A 17,683-nucleotide genomic window follows, 5' to 3' on the forward strand; every position below is an offset into this window, starting at 1 on the left:
CTCCCTCTCTCCCTCTCTCTCTGGGCAGGGGGATAGTACGTCGGACGTGGTCGTATCTGCTGCCACATTTTCCATTTTCTGTGGAAAGGTGAACGAAATGGAAAGGAGTTCTCCCTTTGTAGGTAAGAGATCCTGCGCATTTAATATCTTCTAACAGGTGTTAGTTAAAAACACTGCATTGACTGAACTGAACTGTTCGCCTATCCGACAACTAAAGATTTTTTGGCAGAGGTTGTTTGTGTGCCACCAGAGGGAACAGGGTGCAGAGATTCTTCCTTCAGTCTTTATTGATAACGCTGATCAGAGCGATAGAGGCAGGGTTGTGGAGCTTTTATGTGACTTGAAATATAGTTTTTTTTTTTTTTTTAAAAAACATGTTTTTGATCCTACAATTCGATAGCAATTAATTTTTTTTCTGTTTTTGAATGTTACTTTCTGCCCTTAAGACAACCCTCCTCTGTGTCTAACAGACTGTGGAGGGCAGGTGGATGTTTGTATTTTCCAAATGTTTGATCCAGACAGGAAGCTGTTTTTAACTTCACTCACCATGGCTTGTTGTATGCTTATTAATTAACCCACAAATCAGGATCAAATTAGCAATGTGCCAAGACTGAGACAGAACACTAATCTCTCCTCACTTTGGCTTTTACCAGTGCAACAGGATAAGACAGGAGTCATTAGAAGAAGACTCAAATCTTCATATTCAGAGGGCTGCTCCTCAGAGTGACAGAGCAGGTGTCAGTATAAGGGCCACATGGAGGCAGACTTGAATTAGGTTATGCTAATTAACAAGTGGGCCTAGACCAGATAATGATAAAATTTGTGTAGGGAAAGAAATCTCCCCAGTTCAATCTCAGAGACAATGATCATTACCTCAAGGAGGGGGAATTAATTAAAGATGAGAAAATTGAGACTACATTTGCTGCAGTGAATAGAAAGGAAGTGTGTGTCTGACAAGTTGTTGATTTGGTTTTAGATACTGAAATGCCACAATTCGGTTGTTTCATCCATCTGTAATCTTGGCTCTATGTCCTTGTATGTCCGTGACCTGGGACTTCATTAAATGTTATGTGCATTATCTTCTTGAAAAATGGACCCTTGTTAAGGCCTGTAGTGATGCATTTAGATAAACAGATCCATCAGAAGTAGCATGGCAAACCACAGCCGTTTTTCACAAGTCATGGGAGTTTGACAATAAAGGAAGAGGCAGTTTGAATAATCAGTGTTTGTGTTATAGATGACAGGCTGCTGGAGGCAAACGCTGTGTTGCCAGTCGACTTCATCACTTCACATCTCTCTTTTTCCTGAAGTGGAGCCTTAAATGTGCAGACATGCAGTCTCCTATGATACCCAGTTACCGTACAGGGGTTCAGTAGGTGATCAGCTCTCTGCTAGAATTGATCAAATTACCTTTTTTTAAAAGAGGGCAAATGGGCCGTAGCCTGGATCAATCCTGCTTCTCTGAAGTGTCTTGTTAATTATTTCATCACATTAACATTTGTCACTTACCACCCCCAATCTAGTTTGGCTATATTTTCCTGTTATTGCCTTTTGTTAATCTTGTCTTGTCAAGTGCTCTGATTGTCCCGATTGAATAACACCACTCTCCTTGGAATGGGTGCAAATGGGTTTTCATGGTGTATAAATTAGTGCCTCTATTCAGCATAAAACTGAACCTGCCTGTACCTTTTGAACTGAAACAAGCTACATGTTCCTTGGACCACCTACAATACATATAAATACTGAATAATTGTGATTCATCGCTTGCAAAGATGATTAATCATATATTTTCCAGCCTCAAGATGCAGACTAAATTCATGTTTAGTCGCCACATACTGTTAGTCTGTCTGTTAAACTGAAATAAATATGCAGGTAAAAAATGTCCACAATCAAATGCATTGAAAAGTGAATAAATAACACTAGAGCTGAAGGCCCTCTAAAATGTGTAGTCACTGGTTGAAGTGCAACTACTACTGACTGATAACAATTCATAGAAGACAAAAGCAGTCAGTTAGAGGCAAAAATTAACTGTTAGAAATGAGACACATACTCCTTTTATTAACCTGTGATATAGCCTCTGCCAGTCTGTCAGACTGTAAACTAGTTGGTTTCAGATACTTGTTTATTTTCACTCATAAGCAGGTGTGGTGTACCATGAGTATCTTAACAATGGCATGTTTTCTAATAGATATGACCAGATCTGGGTCAGACAGTATTAGAAAATGCATTTATTTCATGAATCAGAATAAAAAAATAAATATATATATATATATATATTCATTTGCTATTCAATTGCTGCTGCTGTCTAGATGAAGAGAGCAGACCTTGCTCTAAGCTCTCGTTCAATGCTACTTTAACAGAATACATGACAACAGCTGGATCAAACTTTCCAATTCTCTGGTAGTTTTTCTTCTTCAACCACTCTTATTTCAACACACACTATTTTGCTGCATTTTTTGGCTTCAGTTTGTTCTATGTCGTTTCAGTACAAACTGTTTCAGACAATTAAACAGTTTAGGGCTCAAGATTTCATTGCAGGGATTTAATGTCATTACACTGCACAATAGTGTAGCGGCTGATTGAGCTTGACATTGGGTCTGCGGAAATAAGGCAACAGATACTTATATACAGCTGTTTTTCACAGTTAGAAACAACCGATTAACATATATATACTAAAATATTTATTTGATCTCGGGGAAGGGAAAATCAATGTTAATTCATTTATGTTTTGTACAGGCTGGGTCCATGTTGTTTCACTTCAACCATGTGGATACATTTGGCAAAGATTTAAATGTCAGTGGCCTTATTGGTATGTGCTCTTTGTGGAAAACTAAGTGCAGCAATAATGTGTATGTGCAAAACATACATCCGAAAATATATGAGGATGGAATGCTGTAATGTACTTGTACAGACATTATGGACTAAAAGCCTTTTCTTTTTACGATTTTATGCTGTGACAATTCCTTTCAACAGAATTTAGTTACTTCTGTGGTAGGATCCCTTTAAATGTAATCATTTGATATTTATATCAATATGTTATTCAATTTATCCTGCACAGAAGCAAGACTGAAAAACATGAATGCAACAAAAATCCTCAAAATGTAGAATGAAGCATGGTTTTGATCTCTCCCACATTTTAGAGCTAACTCAGAACAGAACCAGTTATTCTTTACTTTGGATAGTAACAAACTACTAATTTAAGTCGCAATGCCAGCTACAAGCACTTAAATAAATCACTAATGGTACAGGCAGCCATCTTGTTCAACTCATTATGCAGTTCAATGGCCTTGCATTATTGTATTGCTGCCATAGTTTATATACTAGATCATTTTACAAGACTTGGGGACCGGGTTTTCTCATAGTCACAAAGATGTTGATATAAAAGCCTCCTTCTTCACCAAACATCTTTATTTTATGAGACATTCACATATGGGACATCAGAGTGTACAGTACATTTTCACCTCCATGCTTCGTGAAAGCACTGGAGACTTCTTTGAAAAATAGTTATTTTAACACAGAGTTCAGGAACTGAAAAACAAACTGCTCTGTACTGGTTACTAGATATTTCAGTAGGTATTACTTCTACACATTTTCAAATATGTTTAGGTATCAGATTGTAATGTTAAAACTTGATATATCTCAGCACGGGGCTTGGGAAATGCAACATGTAGCAGTTCCTTACTTACAGCCTGTTGCCCATGAGCCTACTTTACCTTCCAAGGATTAGACCATAACAGTGTGGCAGTCCTATTAGTAGTGTTGATCATTACTGATGTGATGTGTCAGTGTTGTTATGTAATGATCTTTCTCAGAAGGTCATCACAGCAGTAGGATCCCTTTGAGAAGCATCTTTTCATCGTCTGAAGGCTACATGTCATGGTATACCTGGCTGCAGTGATAGACAAAAAATGTCTTTATAAATTATTGAAGAAAATTAGCACAATGAAGAAAAATTAAGAGTCAGTGATAGTTTTTATGATAAAGTGGGCGTGTCTCGCAAACTCATTAATACAATGAATTCAAAATTATACCATTTTGTTTGATAATGTTACTTATTAAGTTTAGTTGAGCTCTCACATGTGTTCTACAAAGCGATAACAACAAAAATGTCACTGTCAAAGATCTGTCTCTCAGGCTTTTAACTAACTTCATTTAGTGTATGACGTGATACTTTCATAATGATAATATGAAACTTTAATAAACACTCTAGGAAATTGGGTTGTACAGAAAAATGAACAAGTAATGGAGAGATAAAGCAAAGAATCATAGCAGAAAAATAAGATTAGAGTACCAGTGTGTAGGATTAAGTGGAATCTAGTGATGAAATTGCAGATTGAAACTAACTGAACACCACTCACGTCTGTATTTGACAAACTGGAAATGAGAACAGTTTGTGAAGTGTGCAGGAGAAACTACAGAGGCCAGGAAACTACAGCCAGTGTTTGGTCTGTCACTTATGTACAAACATGGCTAAAACTGTTCATTCTAAGGAAATGAAAACACAACAGTTCTTATATTAAGAATGATTATACACTATGAAAACATACCTATGAATATTCATATTTCATTCCTGCCCAACAGATCCCTCCAAAATGTTACACACCTGGACCTTTATAAGGAAATAGATGTATCAATTAAATAATAAGTCCAGCATCACACTTTATTAAATATTAGGGAGAAATATATAATGAAAAAATACTGAAAAGGGTATGTACCATATATAATGAGGATGGTGCAAAATAAATATCTAAAGAAAACATGATCACCAATATGAAAATAGAATGTAAATAATGATAATGGGAAAATATGAAAAACATATATTATAGAAAATCAAAACATACAAGGACATGTATAATTAACAGTTACAACAGAAAATAGAAACATAAATGAGAAGAAAGAAAGGAACAAAATGGAATTGACAGGAACATACAACGTGTTTATTTGCATTAACACACTTTCAGAAGGTGTTTTCTGCAAAGAAAAATGTGTAGAAGAAACTGTCAATGTCATTGAAATACATTACATCTTTTTACATATATGGAGGGAGATGAAGTAGCCTAATATAGAGACAACAATAAAAGTGATGTTGTTCTGGGTGGAAATAGACTGGCTGGAAGGCCGCCAGTGGAAAAAGTATTACTAGTTCAGTTAATATAATTTTATCCTTCATCCGTTATCATTGTCTTGGTGGGGGCGCCTCTTTGCAAATGAAAGGTTTTGGCATATGAGGTAGAGTCGCTAGATGTGGACTGTATTTGATACAGGATAATTCAAATAAGTATAACACAGGTTAACATTGTGCTTATTCTTTGTGCCTGTAATTGTTTTTGCACTGTTAGTGGCATGACGCTAGTGATAGCAATGTCAGGCTGTCAATGTGTCACCCTTTGGTCCAGACTGAAATAACAATTGTTGGAAGAATTTCAATGTTGTACAGATAGACCTCATTCATTCATGGTTCTCAAACTATGTATCATAATGACTTTGGTGATCCCACTCAAGAATAACTGTAATAACTTTATTAACTGAACACTGCTCACCTCTGTATTTGATAACCTGGGAAGGAGAATGGGCTGTCAAGTGTGTAGGAGAAACTATAGTAGTCTGCAAAACTCGTGAAATATGCTGAAGAGTCCCTATCTACAGCCAGTGTTTGGTTTGTCTATTTCTGGCTACTGTAGAAACATGGGTAGTTCAACATGGATGGACTACATGTAAGGTAACCTGTGGGCATCTGTAGATAAAAAATGGCTCATTCTAAGGCAACAAAATAATTTAGATGATTACACACTAATAAAAAACGTACCTATAAATATTATATTAAATTTCTGCCAACATAGTGCCATCAACAGGTCAAAATTTATAAAAAAAAAATTTTATGAGCAAATACCTTTAAAATTCAACTCAAAGCACCACTGTGCTAGTATGTCCCACATTTCACTCTAGTCTTGTTAGTCTGATGTGTCGAAATCATAGATGTATTATAGAACTAGATACAGCGCTGCAGAACAGCCTGTTTTGCCCAGCAGCCATTGCAGAGAAAAAAATTGCTCTGCAGCCCAAAAAGCATTTGCCCCAGTAGACAACCATACTAAAAGAGACATTTGTAAAACTGTTGACAGGACACCTAGAAATGCAAACAAAGCCAATTATGACTCTCTCTATTATGAATTCTTGACCCATGGAGGTAAAACCCTCCTCGAGCCGAGAAAAGAAAAATGTAAAGTTTATGGGTGGAGTGGGAACTCATGGACGCCAGTGGGAGAAACACTACTGCACATATTCATTAGGCTGTATACCCAGAAAGTTAACCCAGACACTAACAAAATGTTATGCTGATGTGTCAGGTGAGCAATTCCCATTGGATACTTATATAAACGATGGTAGAGATGTCATCAGTGTTTTTTTTGTCTTTTTGTTTCCTGAACCTTGATGCTACATCCAGAAATGTTTAATATACATTTTGCCTATCACACTGTATACATTTGCATATTTGTTGCTCCCATTTGGTCATTGAAATGCACCACAGTGTGTAATAGAAAGTTGTAAATTTAATATGTAGATGCTGGCACTGCCTAATGCACTCTGTATAATACAGAACAGTAATATGCAGCTGCTGTACTTTGAGAGAGTCACTGCTCAAACTTAGACACTAGCTGAGCGAGAGAAAATTAGACTTCTCATTGAGAGGATGCTTACACATTCATACACATCTCAATGCTACTACAGTATTTAAGAGTCAGTGTTCCTTACTCTTCGATGAACTATCTATTCAGCTCGGTTGATCTTTGTTCCTCTGTTTGTACAAGGTAAACAAAGGTGCAAGATAACCCAAAGCATACAGTGTGACCAATAATCATTGAATACTATGACTTGTGTGTGTACAGAATATTGTTCTGTGCCCTTTGTTCCCACTGTATTGAATTGGATAACTCCTAAAGGTGTTTGTCTTACTCTACATTCAAATTCAAAATGAATTACACTAGATGGATACACTGGATAGGTTTCTTATACAGTCTAAGAATACCTTTTCTTTGCAATAACCGTTTTAACCTGCCATCTTATTGCCATATTTTTGCCTTAGAAAAACCTAAATCTTATGAAACAGTATTGGTAACTAGAAAAAAGAACACTACTTGATCTTTTCATCAGGCCAGATATTTGTGACTGAAGGTAATTGAATTCATCAGATTTATGGCAAGAAGTGTATTTCCTTGATTCCCCCTTTGGACCCTTTAAGCTGCCCTTTCTTAACACTTTGGTTGAATCTCATGCACCTTGCTATAAACATGAGGGTTATTTTCAGCTGGCTCAAATTTTACGCCTGATTTCCTTTCAAACACATCGCCCATTAGAGTAGGTTCAGTTGACATAACACTTCATGACACATGTTTGGCCATTCACCAGGTTGACATCCAGGTTGAGGTGGGGGGGTTGTGGTGAGATATGATGTGTAATCAGGCAGTTGTGTGGGCCGTTGGGGGCAGCAGGTGTGAGAAGGTTCCTCGCCTGTCTGAGCCTCTGTTCCACTCCTCATTAGAAACCTTGCAGACACCTGGCTGTCCAACAAAGAGTCCAAAAACAACATGGCCCCTCTAATATTGTGATTCAGATTTCATCAAAGACTCACATTCTTTTGTCGGCTTTTATCTGACCTAAGTAACTGGAAAGTCACCACACAGCTGTGAGTAACACATTAGATGTTTGTGAACATTTTCAGATAATGGCAGTATGAAAGCTCAGTGACTGAGGCTAATCAACAACCAACCTCTTAAAAGCTAATTAGGAGAATTACATCAAACCACAGTCAACTTTCTTGGCAGTATGCGGTTTTGATCATCGTGTGCAGGGGACGCAGCTGAGCCCGAGTGTGGGTGTTTTTTAGAGCTCTGTGGTGAAGGTCTGTCTGTGGACTGGTGGTATGGGTCTGGTTGTACTAATGGTTCTGATAATGGTTGCATAAGAAAGTAGAATAAAACAAAAAGGTTTTATAAAATGTCAGCTTCTATCTTTGGCTAATCGAGCAATACTTCTACTTCTACTACTTCTACTTCCTCCTCATTCCTAGTTACAAAACATTTCTTCCAATTTGTTCCTTTCTCGCGACAATATTAAAGGAACAGTTGGACGTTTTGGTGAATGTGCTTTCTTTCTGAGAGCTAAATAAGAAGATGGACACCACTCTCATGTCTGTAGGATAAATATGAAGCTACCACCAGCAGCCAGTTAGCATAGCTTAGCATAAAGACTGAAAACAGGGGGAAACAGATAGGCAGGCTCTGTCCAAAGGTAAAAAAAAGTCCATCCTACCAGAACCTCTAAAGCTCACTAAACACAAAACAGATACAAGTTATGAGCTTTAGAGATGCTGTTAGGTAAATTTTGTTACCTTTGGAAAGCCAGGCTAGTTTCCAGTTTATATGCTAAGCTTAGCTAACCGGTGCTGGATGTGTGTATATATATATATAGATACTAATATACATATATATAATAAATATATATATATAGTATATTATTGATCATATTCAAAGGGAGAGACACGAGAATGGTATTTTTGATTTGGTTTTTCTAAAATGTTGAAATATTCGTTGTGTGGTGTGACTCTAAACGAACATAGACAAATTACATCACAACAAGGATTGTTATTTGTATCTTATATTTTTATCTCCATGTATCATCTCACTAGCAGATTGGTACATGGAACCATAAACAAAGTCCAGCCTAAGTGCCTTAGTAAACTTGAATCTGCTATAATTATTATGTATATATATCAGTCTAAATCCACCGTAGGAGGAAACCCAAAGTGCAACTGTTTGCTGATAGAACTGGATTGGATTAAGAGAGAAGCACTAGTGCTTGTGCAATATTAACAGTTAATGTTTAATTGTCAAACACTTCTTGGCCGCCATCCCAAGTGTCTTTGGTTCATTTTAGGTAGCTTTCCATCTTCTGGAAAGAGGCCTATTTTGAATTCAACGCTTTGCTAAATTGTCAAAAAAAAATTACTCTGTGCTTTTCAAGTCTTGGCAAATAGGTTTTTGGTGTTTAAAAGGCTATTTATACCTACCCTATCTTATTTTCTGGTTGATCATAATATGACATCTTTCTGGAGTCAATTTAGCCTGTTTTTAGCTGGTTCATTTTTCTGGCAGTTGTCATAATAGATACAAACTGTCTGTACTCAAATACCCCTATATATCAGCTAATTGTGTTGGCATTTCCTGTCAGTCAGACATAATTTGGGCAAAATGGGATTTCAGTAAGCACTTGGAATCAAATGAAGGTGCCCTGCCATTTTCATAACAGAGTTCCCCGCTGCCAGACCCACACAATGGACAAATGTTAATGGGACAAACATATATATTTATATATATTCTGATTGAAGTTCTCTATGGACCTAAATTTTTGGGAGCAACTCATAAAGCTGGGGAAGAAAGGGAAAGACAGGACTGGTGTTTTCCCAGGTGTCTTCACTGTCTCTCTTGGAAGCCCGTTCATTTTCATTAAGCAGTTACCCAATTACAAGCCCACTTTACCTATATAGTCCCCATGACCTTTTTTGGTTTTTCATTATAAATACATTAAACCCCCAGAGTGAGCAGGAAACACTAAGGTGTCCAGAGAATGGGCCATAGTCATTCAGAACCTATAGGAAACATCACTGATGTTTGCCTTAAAAATAAACCTGTAAAATTGCTTCCCAAAGAATTTGATTTATCCCATTGGATTTTCTTGCTGCATAAGAAGTAAGCCATTCCATTTAGTAAGGACCCTGAGTTGCAGTCAATAAAACATTAATAATTAAACAAACCACACTCCTCTGACCTGTCTCATCGTGACTAAATTTATGCCTATGTATATTTAAGATTAGCTCAGAAAATAGGTTGGAAAAGAAGAGAAGGTATGTACTTGAAATATAGTTGGGAAAGCAATGAAGTATGATATTTCCTTGATTATCAAGTACATACTTCATTGCTTTCCCAACTATTTTCTGAGCTAATTGCATCTCTGGAAATGGTGGCTTTTCCAGTTTTTTATATTAATTATAATGTGTGACTGCATTTTGAGGCAATCACAAATTTGCAAATGAAACAAATTATATTTATTTTTTGTGCGTAAAATTAGTCAATTAGGTTGTTTCTTCTTCTTCTGCTCACTTTTTATTATTTATTTTATTTCGACCACTTGGGGGCAGCACAACAGCCTGTAGACACAACACTTGCCTTAGAAAGTTGTTGAGGTCAGTGTGCTTGCTAACAGTGGCTTACTTTCACATACAGCATTAGTATTCATTTGGTGTTTTTGGCTGCCTGACAAATGTAAGTCCAATATTCACTTTACTTTAAGCTCCTGAGGGAAATATGTGGCTCTTTAGCTAGTTGCTAAATGCTCCACTGTGTTAGCTAGATGCTAACTCTGTTAGTCTGCTGTCTGGTGCTGAGTTGCTAGCACACAGTAGGTTTATCTGCAGTTTTTAAAACAAGACTGTGATAAGAGGTCAAACAACAGCAAAGTTGTGGGCTGTAAAAATAGCTGTGTTAAAAGAGAGTCTATAAAGTGAGACCTGGTAAAACAGACTTCAAATGAACCAGCACTGTTGCTGCATGGCCCACATCTATTAGCTCTAATGGGCTGAGCCAGTCTTTCTTGCCTCAGGAAAAGTTTGAAATTGCTGTATTTATTATTTTTTTATTTTTTGCCACATTTGTTTTATCTTAACACTTTCTGCCACATGAATTTAATAAATCAAATTGTGATGGTTTATTTATGTTCTTGTAAACAGACCAAAGAAAGAAAAAAACCCTCTCAAATCAACTTTTGTTCTGCCCTCTCTCACCCTGAGCCTTCTAGTTATTCCTATCCTCCTCAGTACTCACAAGATAGGAGCAAATCAAGCTCACTTATTTCAGTTTGTCCTAAAATGTTCGATGTGGAGGTAGTGGAGACCTCTTGAAATCAAGGAGGTGCAGCTTTCTTGCGCAAGTGATACCATCAGCGTCATCATCTCAAGAGGGTTTTTGATCATTAGTACCTCATTTATAGCAGTGCGGCCACTTATTGACAGCAGTCTTATTAATGGCTCTCAGGGTGCTTAAGCAGTCTGATGGATTTTAAGCCCAAAACAGTTGAATAGCTTTCATCATTTCATCTTATCTGTTCTATACAACTGCACAACATCCTCTTTTCACGGCTCAGTATCTTCACCGCCCGAGTTGTTTGCCGTAGTACCATTTCTCTCTGAGGGACTGTAAAACCAGAAACCTATCATTCGGCTAACTAAAATGGTGAGGGCTCCATAAAGCTGGAGCAGGAGCAATGCAGAGGCTTTTTGCAGCACGTCAGGCAATAAGACGTATTGTGTGCGTCTTGCTTAGCACGTACCCGAAATCAGACTATTCCTCAATTTTCCTACCAGATAAAGGAGAAGGTGGGTTGATAAAATGACTCCCTCTTTTTCTTCCCTCTTCCTAATTGCACCATTAAGCACAGCACTGGTAGTATTATATGATTATTTGTTTTGAGGGCTGCGTTACAGCTTATCTAATTGGTTCTGATACTCGGAGGTAATATTTTGAACTAACTGAAGACAGTGAGAACTATTGGGCCATTGGCAAATTGCCTCGGGGGGTTAGCTGAACAAATTCATACTTACACAGAAGCTGGATCTCTTCAGGCTTTTTGACTGAAGTAGCTATAATCCAACACCCAAGCACAAACTGGCTAATGCCTGCACCTGTAAGTGTGAATGATGTGATCAGATCAAGTCTGCACTTGTGTGTAACGCAAAGCTAACTATCTGTGTTTGTATCTGTGAATATCACAAAAATATCTGTATTTGTATCTATATATACTAGTAGTGAGTGTTAGAAATTACCTACTACCTCATTTTCTGTGTTCAGTTATTTTCTGCTGTCATTTACACCCCTTACTGGGAATCCATATTAAGAGCGGCATGTAAGCGGCATCTAAGTGCTATTGAAGCGTTTGGTCCATTCAGTCCACACCAGCTCCGACCTCCGTTGGGCCGTCTCTGTCCTCAGAACCAGCTGTCCTGTCAGCTGCAGCTCCCGAGGAGCCGGCCAGACTGTCTTCACCAGGCTGACTGACAGCAGAAATCTACTGGACTAAAATAGTGTTCGTGTGAAGAAAACAGCAGTGGTTTTATTTACTGATTCACTGATTTCGTTCTATAATGAAACCAGGAAGCTTATAACAACACTGGTTATTAATTATTATAGAGACTTTTCACAGCATATAAACAGCAGGGGATGTGTCTGACCAGCTGTCTTAATATTATGTGTCACCCTTTTTTCTTTTTCTTCTCTACTCTCTTTCCTTACTGCAGCACTATGCTGAGATCCCGGGCAGCCTTCCCACCATGCTGGAACTGGGCTCCTGTTCGGTCAGCTCTCAGTCTCTGACAGGGGACCACAATGCTTTGGGGATACCTAGAGCCCCAACGGGGCCGGAGTGTCCAGTGGTTGCTCTGGGCATGGGGACGATGTGTGGTAGCAGCACCCCCAGACACCACATCCTTCCCTCGTCTCCAGCGGACTGTGAGAACTGGCAGAAGCATGGCACAGGACTGGCTGGAGGGTCAAGCCTGTTTTCTGAGTCCCACTCCCTCCTGGAGCCCCAAAGTATGTCAACCAGCTATGACACCCTCTACCTCCCACACATGTCTGGCCATGCTCCCCCTGTGCATCCAAACCGTCTCGGCCTGTCTCTCGATGTGGCCTCGACTTTTGAAGGTGGAGGGGGAATGCTGGGGGTGGATGGAGATTTGGCGGTTAGTCCCAATGTGATCAAGAGACGACGGGGCGGCCTGATCGAACAGAGGGACATTGTCAAAGCCCACCAGGCTCATAAGATTCAAAGCACACCACAGGCACGACGCAAGGAGTGGGAGTGAGTATGATGCTAATATAAATACAGAACCCTGGCTCTCACTTTGTTCTACCTGCTAAATTATCCTGAACTTTATCATAAATATTGTCTGTTTTACCAAAGTTTTCTTCAGGGCTGTTTTTATGAAATGAGGTGCTTTTTAAAGTATAGAGTCTAGATAGTATAGATATCTACTTCAGATCTCACAGCATGCAGAAACAGACAAAAGCAACACAGCTGCACACAATAATGTCTTGGCCATATGTAAATATGGTAACAGCGTTTGCTTTTTATTAAAATAGTACTGAACAAACATCACTTTGTTGTACATTCATAGAGATGTGTTAGAATCTCAGAGTATAATTCATTCCTGTGGCGCTGTTCCAGTTGTTTTATTTAACTTTAATTTTAACATACCCAGCATGTTAGTGGGCTATAAATAAATCTATTGTACTCCATTCACTTTCCCCTGTGGCATGTAAAGTTTCTATTCATCACTTCCTGTAAGCAGAGCTATCAGTGTACCTGGGACTAGTGGTGGGCGGTACGACCAAAATCTTTTATCACAGTTTTTGGTAAGATTCTAGCGGTTTTACGGTATATCATGTTGTCACAATGCCATCATGTAATATATATAAAGGCTTTGATTACTATAAAGCTTTTCTTAGCACCACAAAATGATAACAATTTTTATGGCAACAACATTGCTTCCTTTTACAAAAATAAAATATTAAAATAGTTATATCAACACCATAAACTCTGATAAAATACCCAACATTTTTAAGTATTCAAAGAGATATTTCTTGTTCTATGACTTGTTGTTGTTTCAGTGATGCACTGGTATGGCAGTATATGAAAAATTCGGTTCAGCCGGTATATCACTAAGCACTAACAGGAACCAACTTTTATTTTAACAAACTGAGCAAATCTATGGGGATGCAACTAAATTTGCTAAAATGTTTAGCTTCGTTGCAGCCAGACTGCAACACTTAATTTGTGTAATCCAGTGATAGTATTCATCCAGCTGTCGAGTAGGGCTGGGTGATACTGACAAAATCTCTTATCACAGTAACTTCATGTTGATTTAGTACATTTTCTATACAGTCAACTGAGAATATAGAAAAAGTCTCACCGAGAAATTCAAATTTAGTGTTCACACCTGCCTCAGATTTCTCTCTTTAGGGTAGAATTAGACAAACATTTTCACACTTTTTTTCATTAGTAGTGTCAAACAAACAAAGAAATACGGTATGTGTTGACAGTAGTTACACATGAATATTTAATTAGGGGTTTGTGAATGTTCACAGTGCTGTTTAGTGGGTATGATTGCAGGTTTAAAGGAATAGTTTCACATTTTGGAAAATACCCTTATTCACTTTCTGACTGAGAGTAAGATTAGATGAAGAGACCATTCTCATATCTGTGTACAGCCAGCAGCCAGGGGGTTGAAGGTTGAAGGTGAATGGGGTGCGGCTTGGATTAGTAAGGGATTATAGGACTATTTTTTGGCTGCAAGCCATTGAAAGGCAGCCAGCAGAGATTCAAGGACATGTATGCACCCAGCCAGGACATAGTCGGGTACCTAAAGCCCCATAAAACAGCAAATCATTTTTTTGTATGGATTAAACAAACGTGATATAATGTATTAAGTTGTGAACTATAGATGTGCTGGTAGGTAGATTTCGTTAGCTGTTTCCCCTGCTCCCTGTCGTCTTGCTAAGCTAAGCTAACTAGCTGCCGGCTGTAGCTTCATATTTACTGGTAAGAACATTACAGTGGTATCAATCTTTTCATCACTATTCACCAGAAATAAAAAATCACCAGCAAAATAACAATTTCACAAATACTATTCATTTAAATATGAAACAAATCTTGTGTAACATATTGTGTTTTTGTGTGTATTGTGTATTGTGTGTGTGTGTGTGTTTACTGTTTGCTCATTCACATGCTCATGCCACGTGCATGCGTGTATGTGAATGTGCCTGTGTGGGTATGTATTTACTGGTTTCCTGCCCCGTGGCGCTGTGGAAGTTCTAGCTGATTATAGCGGTGAGGCCCCCCCTCTGTCTCCCTGCTGAAGCTGGGGCTTCACCTCTAGTGGCGTTGGCACCCTCTGTGCCCCCCACCCTCCTTCCTCACCACAGGTACAGGATGCCACATCCCATGCTGAGCTATGTCTATAGCTAAAGAGACAGAGGGGAGCGTGACAGCGGAGAGAAAGTGGTTCAGGGGGGTGGGAGGTGGAGAGGAGATGAATGACATACAATAAATGTATTGGAAGAGATGAGGAGGGAAGGGATGAAAGGCGAATTAGAAATAAGAGGAGTAATTTGAGATATGAGAACTCCTGCCTTAATTTGCATTTGATATTTAAGTCCATGTGACAGTAGTATTGATGTGGTTGAATACCGGATCACCAGGCCTGTAGAGATGCTCAGTCATGGACCAGATAACTACTCTCTGCCCTGCCTAGTATAATTATTACCATACTACATGACAGATCTCCACTTCTGCTGCTGAGAGGACAATGACCAGAGTGAGTCAGGATGCGTTACAACCATGAACATCCACCTCTCAGGACCACTTAGCAGCAAACCCACAGCCACCTGACGGGAGGATGGAAAATATGACCTGAGCCGAAGTGTGCACCTGGTTTTGTTTTTCAAAGGAAACGTATGTGATTTCAGTAAAAAAAAAAGAAAGTTTATGTGAGTTTTTGCTGCTGCTATCAACAGAGCTCATGATAATATAATTCTGTCCATCACTCAGTTCGTCCCTTGGTTCAGTTTAGTCAGTAGCGGGAGATGTGCTGCTAAAAGCTGCTTGCTGGATTGCCATGACATTTTGGATGGAAATTCGTAATCAGTGAACTATTTCTAAAATTTAACGATAGCCAATGGGTTCTGTGATGACAGCGTATTTTTAAAACTAATGACCAGATTGCCATTAGTGATTTTCTGGTTGTTACCGTGGTGTCACCATTGGTCCAAGTTTCCCAGAATATCATAAGAAAATGCTCTCTGTCCTTTGGCCATTACATAACCTTCACTTTGGCCTGTTTGTTAGTGTTTTACACAAGATACCAACTAGCTAATGTTCTATGAAATTTGCTGCGGATTTTCATATCATAGATATATCTATACTAACTTACTGATTGATCGCCACAACCTTGGCTGAGTGTACTCATACTCCCCAGAGGAAGAACTCATTTGAGTCGGGTGTTGCCATGACCTGGTCTGAGGTCAGCCTGCACATTTTTAGCCCCCCTGATGGATGGCTGTAAGTATAACAAAACCATCTGTGTGCTGTTTCCTTCTGAACCCTTTGTATTGTGGATGGTAATGAGCAATGAATGCAACTTCAATAAGCCACTGACTTTGTCTTTAGTATTTTTTTATGTGCTTGCAACAGGGATCTTCTGAAACATTCACGTCACATACAGAGCTTCACTTGAAAGACATGTTGAAACAGCAAACGCTGCTTTGTAAATGAAGCAATTAAAGCCTCCAATTCTGGTATCTTGTTCAGCTTTTAGCAGCTTTGTGTCTGTACGTACGTACATACGTATGTGTGTGTGTTTGTGTGTGTGAGAGAAAGAGAGAGAAAGGGACAGAGAGAGAATATGTGTGTATGGTACATGGCAATCTGGATAAAGACATCCATTCGGAAGTGCTAGATGAAATAATGGTACTTAGAGTTGGCGTTTACGTGGCCCTAATGACAGTAATCAGGCTGAATCAATCAGGCATTTCAACAGTATCAGGAGTCGACATGGGTCACAAATAGAGGAGAACTCTAAACATGTTTTGGTCTCTATTTGTCTTTTGTGCTGTGTGTGTCTTTTTGTGTGTGTGTGTTTCCATTTCTGAGGGAGAGAGAATGCGATGCCAAAATGCCATAATTTTTAGGGTTGTGCCGATGCATCACCTGGAAATGTTTTTGCTATTGACATTTCACAAACATGTTGCCCGACTAACAGAATTTGCCACTAGAATTTAAAATAAAGTTCTGCAGATTTAATTATATTAAATGATTTTTCTGGTCAGCCTGGTTGTGATGTATTAGCAGCTCCATTTCCAGAACAGTTTCACTGAAGTAAAGAGAGAATCAGTGGAAGGAGCATTGCTCTGGGAGTAAACTGCAAGGCAGAGATTCAAGGCAGTTAGAGTAGTTAAACTAATGGCAGCATATGCTAAATCCACGAGTCATTAAACTGAACTTGGAAATTGAGCCAGAGCAGACTACTATTGCAGTACAAGGAAGGTTTCAAAGTGACAGCACTTTGAATGAGGCTACACCTTAGGATGAATTTTAATGGATTCTGGGAACAACCAGTAGTCATTGTAGGACATCTAGGTTGTGTGTGTGTGTGTGTGTGTGTGTGTGTATATATGTGTGGGCTGGGAGTAGACCTACTGTGTAATCTTGAATTAGTTCCTTGATTTGTTTTGATTTCCATTGTTCTGGGTTCAGTGTCACACCAGCATTTGTGTGTTTGTCATCTTCTGAAGTTAAAAGGGCTGAGCAGTGATGATACACTAGTGGCACTCCACAGTCTCTGACCGATTCATTTGGACAGTAATTACTAAAGCATCATCATGGTATTGTTAAAAGAGGTTTCCAAAAAGAGTAAATGACACTTCTCTTCACGGACACAAAGGGAAACATATACTTAACAGATTATTACAGATGATTAGAGACATATTGTTTGCTTAGCTTTGCCAACTTCTTACCAAGTTCTTGATGTGAGGTGGAACCAGGTGCAGGAGCATCAATAAAACGTTTTAAATATAGA

The 17,683-nt window shown here is 38.7% G+C and overlaps 1 protein-coding gene across 1 annotated transcript in view; it reads left to right on the forward strand.

The window, feature by feature from the left end:
* Positions 1 to 12,379: 12,379 nt before the first annotated feature.
* LOC118322342 (voltage-dependent R-type calcium channel subunit alpha-1E) overlaps positions 12,380 to 17,683 on the forward strand; it is an 88,363-nt gene continuing 83,059 nt past the window's right edge. The window contains 1 exon segment of the mRNA XM_035654000.1: positions 12,380 to 12,909. Coding sequence (XP_035509893.1) covers positions 12,380 to 12,909 — 530 coding nt within the window.

This window comes from Morone saxatilis, unplaced genomic scaffold (genome assembly GCF_004916995.1).
Source record: "Morone saxatilis isolate NCDOM2014 unplaced genomic scaffold, NCSU_SB_2.0 Contig12, whole genome shotgun sequence".
Classification (NCBI taxonomy): Eukaryota; Metazoa; Chordata; class Actinopteri; family Moronidae; genus Morone; species Morone saxatilis.